Source organism: Ovis aries, chromosome 15 (assembly GCF_016772045.2).
Source record: "Ovis aries strain OAR_USU_Benz2616 breed Rambouillet chromosome 15, ARS-UI_Ramb_v3.0, whole genome shotgun sequence".
NCBI lineage: Eukaryota > Metazoa > Chordata > Mammalia > Artiodactyla > Bovidae > Ovis > Ovis aries.
In genome coordinates, this window is record NC_056068.1 from 48,439,100 (window position 1) to 48,447,082 (window position 7,983).

The 7,983-nt window shown below is 38.5% G+C and overlaps 1 protein-coding gene across 2 annotated transcripts; it reads left to right on the top strand.

Moving 5' to 3' along the window:
- Nucleotides 1–388: 388 nt before the first annotated feature.
- Nucleotides 389–7,568, top strand: LOC101109827 (olfactory receptor 51G2-like). 2 transcript variants are annotated; one of them, XM_060400177.1, is made up of 3 exons: nucleotides 389–442; nucleotides 899–1,013; nucleotides 5,434–7,568. In XM_060400177.1, exon 3 carries the CDS (start codon nucleotides 5,476–5,478, stop codon nucleotides 6,433–6,435), a length of 960 nt encoding a protein of 319 aa, XP_060256160.1. In that variant the 5' UTR covers nucleotides 389–442; nucleotides 899–1,013; nucleotides 5,434–5,475; the 3' UTR covers nucleotides 6,436–7,568. The 2 variants fall into 2 exon arrangements, with proteins under 2 accessions (XP_060256160.1, XP_011951316.1); XM_012095926.4 differs by lacking the exon at nucleotides 389–442 and having other exon boundaries at nucleotides 476–1,013.
- The last annotated feature ends 415 nt before the right edge of the window (nucleotides 7,569–7,983 follow it).

The following is a 7,983-nucleotide window of genomic DNA, read 5'->3' on the forward strand; positions in this document are numbered from 1 at the left end:
AGCGACAGAGTTGAGATTCAATCCTAGACAGTTTAACCCTAGGGCCATTGATGTTAATCATATATCCGTTACTTCCCAATGGTAGTAATGTTATATTTTAGAGTCATGAGAAATGAGGCCCAAAAGAGCCTGCACATCTTAGACAATTACCAGTAAAGACTTTTCAACTCAGGCCTTTCTGATGTTGAAGCTTGTACTCTCAAAAAGACCAATTGCTTTTTAATTGGAATAATCAGGGACACAGTAACTGAAAAACTCAGCATTGGCAGGTCCAAAGAACTTCCAATCACAACAGTCTTTGGCCCATTACAAAACTTGTTTGGCAGTGACATGGTTAAAAGCAATTGCTTCCCCAAAGCCTAGAGTGTTCATCAAGGGAGAAAATTCAGGAATGTACCCAGGAGAGGGGTGGGAAATGTTCTCAGATCTTATCTCCTTCTGGGTAAGTAAACAATCTATGGGGTTTGGAGTGGAAAGAAGGAAAAAAACCAATTTGCCAAGTTTCCTTATTAGTGCTAGTTTAAGGACTTGTTAATATGTTTTGAATTAAGACCCTGGAAAAGGATATTATGTTGAAGATTTAGAGGAAGAAAAGGGGCTCTTCATCTTCAGATACTATCAAGAGCTATTGGATAGGTTTTCTAAAGAATCTCTCAAAAGTGTTGTCATAACAGATAGAACTAATTAAATGGCAAGTAGGAGCTGGTAACTTATTTTCAAAAGCCCCCACTGTCTTAAATACAGCCTGATATGTGTGTACCTGAATTTCTAGGCAGATGGATTCTATGCTCCTTAAGGGAGATAAGCTTAAGTGAGGAAAAGTTTAAGGAACAGAATGGTATGGGGATTGCTGGTTTGTGAAGACAGTTTGAAAAGATGGTTTATTTCTCCTTGCAAGATGGAAGTGAACAAAAAGATGTGAATTGATAAGCCTAAAGTGATCAACATTAATTGGAATTTTGTCTAAATCTCTGAAGAATCAGCATTGAAAAGTGCCTTGGATTTTGAATATGGTAAGTAAATTTTCTAAGTTAAAGGATGGACAATATTCACAGTTATTATTTACTTTCTAAATATTTTATAGGCTACTAGGAACTCTTCTATCCACTGTCTTAGTTTATCTTCAAGTAAAACTATCAGATTGACACACTATGAGAATTAGTACAATTCACCCGTTTCCATTCTTTAGATGATGGGAGAAGTGAAATTAGCATAGTATATGTGAGTGTGTGTATACAGTGTGAGAGGAGAATCCTTTATGAACGCAAAGTCTATTCTCTGATTATTCCCTATTACTATCATGGCAGAATATTCTCTCTCAATGCTGTTGATCTGAATTCTAACGTGCCTAAGGATTCTATGGTCATTCCCTGTGGCTCAGCTGGTAAAGAATCTGCCTGTGATGCTGCAGACCCAGTCCCTGGGACGGGAAAGTGCCCTGGAGAAGGGAAAGGCTACCAACTTCAGTATTCTGGCCTGGAGAATTCCATGAACTGTATAGGCCATGGGGTCGCAAAGAGTCAGACATGACTGAGCAAGATTTTCATTTTAATGTGCCTGCAGAAGAAAATAAATATTGGTGTTAGAAAATCCAGTGTGGCTTCCCACTTTGTATCTTGATGCCACAGGTTTTCTCCTAGTTGGAAATCTGTGGACAAAACAAAAGGAGGAATTCCTATAAGGAAGAAGCTCACAGTGCATCCTTAACTCTTACGGAAACAGCTCTTGTTAAGTCCAAGTTTTATTGAAGTTGCTTTGTTTGTTTATTTATTTAGTGTTTTATTGCTGGAGCCTGAACCAGAGGCAGGTATCCAGACTTTTCAACCATATTATTCTGCCTCTTACAATGAAATCCCTTCACTTAGCAAATACATTTTAAAAAAATTAAAACAAGAAAAATCATCACATACACACGAATACACACACACAGACAAAACTTTCCCTCTTCTAGGCAGTCAATTTAGTACAAAACATAAAAAGTAATAATACACACTACATATATGTGCATCTCAATGTCTTCTTTCAGAGCTCCATTTCCTCAAAGACTAAGTAAGTGAAATAATGCCAGGAACCCTGAATCTGCTTATTTTAGAGACATTCATTGTACTTTTACCTATACATGTAAAACCTGTGAGTAAAGCAAAGGGTCTTTCAGTCTGTTAAAGAAATGTTAAAGATTCTTCTCTAACTTTGAAGAAACCCCGGGGTGAAGATAGGATGAGAATTCAGTAACTGACTAGAAATTTCATAAATCTGTATGTAAAAAGGATAAAAAAGCATGTCCACGTTCCTACAGCAACAGAATTTAGTGGACAGATTACCTTATTAACAATGTGATACTTTTCAAACAGATTCTTTACCTAGTGAACCATCCGGGAAGTCCTGAAAAATTTTTTTTTTAAAACAGTATCCTTATTTATTATAATCTCTACATGTTTCTTTAATCTGTAATGATCTATGGTAAACTCATTTGGTACATCCTACTAAAACACTCTGAGTTTGTGGCTGTCTTTTTTGATCCCATCTCAGAGTTTAGCCCTAAGATGCAAGGTTTCTTTCTTTGTCTGAGTGTTCCTTTTCTCTTAACTCATGCCTTTTGATTTTCCCCCACTTTTTTGTTTTAGTGGGACTTCAAGCGCACTGCACTCATCTGTTTACTAAACAATACTATTTCTAAGAATGTCCCACAGTGACTCTCTGACTTTGGTTTGCATCAGAATTACCTGGAGAATTGGTTAAAGCACCTTAATTCTGGGCTTCTTCCTGAGAAACCATCATTCAGTAGCCTTGGGTGGGACCTAATAATTTTTACTTATTACAGTTTCTCATGCAGCTGATACCACTAACCCAGGGTCCACACTTTCAGAGCCATTTGCTATATATTCAGCACAGAAGATAATACCACCCTGATCACTGAAGTCCCAGCAAATGGAATACAGTTTTCTTAAGTGATGGTATTGGTTCTAGAAGATTCGCCTAACTCTCTTATTTCTGTTGCAATTACATCTATCGTAGATATCTACCTCCTAGTTAACCTGTGTGCTAGTAACATAAGGTATTCCTTGATACATCTGCATAGGACAGGAAAGACTGGCATGCTGCAATCCACGGGGCCACAAAGAGTAGGACATGACTGAGTAACTAAACAACAACAACAACAACCCAACCACTTAATCACAGACACAAAAATCTCCAACTTTTTTGTTCCTTTTCATCCTTCTGCTTTCTTCAATTGCCCCCTCCTCAGAGAACTTCAACCTAATCTGGAAGTCTAAAGTAACACCCCCTTCTCTTTCCACATTGTTTTATCTTCTTCACATATTTGAAATAATATTGACTCATGCATCTCTTTTTATTGAGATTTTATTATTTTTTTTCATCATTCTATTTCCTGAATCTTGAACATTGCCTCAGACAGTTTGATTACTGACTGAAAATGAAGGCATCTCATCTGGTGGTAAGAAAGTAGGTTACAGCAGACAAACCTGAAGGGGCCATTATGAAGGAACTTTAAAAAAACAGGAATTCATGAGAGTGTTTAGTTTACTTTGATTTAAAGGTAAGATTTGTGAGTACCTCAAGTCTGTTTGACTGGCATTTGTCTTCCAAGCAACAATATTCAGGGTAAAAAGCACTGAGTCAGAGAGAATCACTTCCAGTCCTGGATCCTCCTTTTACTTATTTATTTTTAAAATAATTATATTTATTCCTTTATGGCTGTGTTGGGCCTTTGTTGCTGCATGGGATTTTTCTAGTTGCAGCAAACTGGGGATACTCTCCAGCTGCAGTGTGCAGGCTTCACGCCACAGCAGCTTCTCTTGCTGTAGGGCACGGGCTCTAGAGCAGGCTGGCTTCAGTAGCTGCAGTATGTGGGCTCAGTAATTGTGACTCCTGGTCTCTAGACTACAGGCTCAGGAGTTGTGGTGCATGGACCTAGTTGCTCCATAGCATGTGGCAACTTCCTGGACCAGGAATCAAAAACCTGTGTCCCCTGCATTGGCAGATGGACTCTTTACCCCTGAGCCATGAGGAAAGCCTCCCTCCTTTTATTATCTATGTAAACTTAGGAAAGTTAAGTATTTGAATTCTTCATGATTAAGTTGCTTTGTCTGGAAAAACTGATTTGCTACATTCTGAAGTTTGAATTGCTTTAAAATGGTATATATGAAAATGTTCTGTAAAGTACTTTAAATGAAGTAAAAAGGTAATGAACTACATATTTTTACCCAAAGAAGAAAAAGTGAAAGAATTCACAAATATGCAGACCTTTTCAAAGAGAGAGTAATACTGGATTGCATTTCTCCTGGCATATAAAATGAAATGTGATAAAGGAAAAATACCAATACCATCTGAAAAAAAAAGAATCTGAGTATAAGATTTAGTAAGATTGCTCAAAATTAAATTACCCTTCATTGTGATTCTTTAATGTTTTGTATTTCTGGAAAACTGCAGTAATCTCCCTTTGTTTATGATTAGGAAGGAAAGTGAAAAAACTTTCGAATTGAATTCTCTTTCACTGTAATCTCAAAAAGGAACTCATAATGGGCAAAGTATAGAAAGGTGGTTCAGATGGCACGGAGTGACAAAATGGCCAAAATTCAAGGGAGAGAACACAGAGAAAACAAAAGATCTACTCTCAGATTTTTGTCCTCCTCCAGAAATTACTTTTTAAGTGGAGCTAAAATCTGATTTCTTGGCAAACAAATGTCTTTTTCTAGTTCCTATAATTTCATAAATATAATGCTGAATAGTTACTGATGATCTTTAAAGTGTCTGCTCAATATGCAATGAGTTAGGAATCATTTTATTTATAAATTATACTTATGCATATAAGACAGTGAATCATAGGCATTAGACAATGAATCATATTTTGATAAATGCCCATAACTTGGCATTTTAGATTGCATGTAGAAAGGCTTCATTTGTGTGCTCACACGGGTGTGTTAATGTGTTAAAGGAAACCATGTTTTAGTATGTATGAAAGTATCTCTCTGCAAAATTCTCCTGTTCACCTTATTAAAGAAGTACTTACTGGAAAGTATTCGAAGGAGATCCTGACAAGGAGTGAGGAAAACTGAACTCTGCTTTTAGATCAGACACACTGACTACACTGGATCCTGGATTTAATTTCCCAGTATGTATAATGTAGAGTTAGAATCAATATGGTCTCACTCCCTTTTAAGAACCATGATTCAAACTCTGATTTAGGGTTAAATTTTGTTGTGTGGCTCCAGAGCCAATCTTACTACATATGCATGATTTCTTCTAATAATTCAAACTCACTTTTGTTTTTTTAAGGGTTTCTGATCTATGAACTAGGAGGAATACTTAGAAAAATTAAAAGGCTGTAATTATCACAGAATCATTTTGGGGAATCTTTTCAATGTATTAATTTATAGAACCGGTTCTGACCCAGTAATCTTTTAATTCTAGGACGTGTGATTGTGCTTTTGGAGTTCCACCCCTCAGGTCACCATGGCAGACTCCAACCACACTGGCACCTCCTTCTTCCTCACAGGTCTGCCAGGCCTTGAAGCTGTGCACAGGTGGCTCTCCATTCCTCTGTGTGCCATGTATGTGGCTGCTCTGGCAGGAAACAGCCTGATCCTGTGGGTGGTGAGGTCAGAGCCCTCCCTGCACCAGCCCATGTACTACTTCCTGTCCATGTTGGCTATGACTGACCTGGGGCTGTCTGCCTCCACCCTGCCCACCATGCTCTCCATCTACATACTGGGAGTCAGGGAGGTGGCCCTGGATGTGTGTCTGGCCCAGCTCTTCTTCATCCACACCTTCTCAATCATGGAGTCCTCTGTGCTGCTGGCCATGGCTTTTGACCGTTTGGTAGCCATCAGCAAGCCTCTGCACTATGGTACCATGCTCACGAGCCCCAGGATTGCCAGGCTGGGCCTAGCCATTGTGGTACGCAGCATCGGCCTCCACATCCCAGCCCCCATCATGCTGAAGCAGCTGCCTTACTGCAGGACTCGCCTGCTGTCCCACTCCTACTGCCTGCACCCAGACGTCATGAAGCTGGCCTGTGCTGACACCCACATCAACAGCGTCTACGGTCTCTTTGTGGTGCTGTCCACACTGGGGGTGGACTCTGTGCTCATTGTCCTGTCCTATGGGCTCATCCTCCAGACAGTGTTGTCCATTGCATCCAAGGCCGAGCGCCTCAAAGCCCTCAACACTTGTGTCTCCCACATCTGTGCTGTGCTGCTCTTCTACACACCTATGATTGGCCTGTCCATGATCCACAGATTTGGCAGACGAGCCTCCCCTTCCAGCCATGTGCTGCTCTCTTATCTGCACTTTCTCACACCTCCAGTGCTCAACCCAGTGGTTTATACCATTAAGACCAGGCAGATCCGACTGAGGATGCTGCACCTCTTCCGCTCAGATGGGACCAACATCAGAGATGCTCAGGATCGTTAAGTCTTTGGTAGAGAGGGAAAAAGCATGCAAGACTCCATCATAGTTTTCTAATGAGCCACTGAACATAAAGTAAGTCCCATAATGAGGAGAAGACAGGGATGAGACACACAACGACTTCCATAGAAAGTTCTCAGTCATGGGAAGAAATAACCACACCAGTGACTTGTTTTTCATTAAACAAAGTCCAGCCTCTGTTTTAGAAGAAAAGTTCATAAAATTTAAGGCTCAAGGGGAGAATTGTCATTCTAAATGGAAGAGGGACTGTAAAGAATTACTTGCAAACTTTACGAATGTATCAAAAAAAAAAAAAAGATTAAATAAAGCTTTTCCTGGGAGTTTAGGAGAATTTGGCACACATAGGGTTATGGGTATGTTTGGAATTCAGTGATATTAGAAGTATTTTGGAAAATCTCCATTAAATATAATCTTCATGAGGGAATGAATTCATTTATTGTTGACAATTACATCCCCTTTCTTTAACATAGCACTTTCTATTTATTAGGTTTTTGGCTGTATTTATTGAATTAAAGGATAAATGAATGCCTGGGTTATATTTTTGAGGAAGACTGGCAATAATGAAGTATTCATAAGGTAATAAATGTAATTCTAGATACGTGAAAATCAAGCATAGGAGTACTTCTTAGTTTCCTTTTTAGGGCATTTCAGGATTTTGCTGTTTCCCTCTATTTCTCAATATTAATTTCAAAGATGGTTTCAATATTCTACTTTTAAACAGCAAATATGTTTGGCCAGAGTTATAACACCATTTTTTGAATAATGAGAATGAAAGCAAGTAGATTGTTCCTTCAGAAGGCTCATAACGTATAATTTTAATAAATTAGGCTTTCATCAAACATTTTTAAAGCAAAAGTATTCATAGTAATGGTTATATGATAAATGTTGCTACGGGCACTTTACCCTGAAGTGTTTTTTGCCACTTTTAGGACCTCATTAATGATCTAATAGGTAAATATCCTCTTAATCATGAAAAAAAAATTCTCAGAAACTAGTTTTTTATGATCAATAAATTAGGGAATGAGGGAGACCTGGAGAAAAATCATGGTTCAAATTGTTGCTAATTATAACTGCAAACCTTCTAATAATAAAGGTGAACTGTGTCATGAACTGTGAAATTTCAGCTTATTAGTCACTATTTGAACTGAAAACAGGAAGCAGAGAAGTGAGATTCACCTGAGAAGTGGTATTATTTTGCCTTTTTTTATGATATACCATGATAATAGTCATTCTGCAATTTATGTACACAGTACACTCACTGCACTCAATATGCCAGAAAATTTGGAAAACTCAGCAGTTGCCAAAGGACTGGAAAAGATAAGTTTTTATTCCAATCACAAAGAATGGCAATGACAAATAATGTTCAAACTATTGCACCGTTGCACTCATCTTGCATGCTAGCAAAGTAATGCTCAAAATTCTCCAACCCAAGCTTCAACAGTACGTGAACCAAGAACTCCAGATGTTCAAGCTGGATTTAGAAAAGGCAGAGGAACCAGATATCAAATTGTCAACATCCATTGGATTGCAGAA

What these genes read in the sequence shown, in the direction of transcription:
- LOC101109827 (XM_060400177.1), top strand. Translation starts at nt 5,476, where the DNA reads ATGGCAGACTCCAACCACACTGGCACCTCCTTCTTCCTCACAGGTCTG.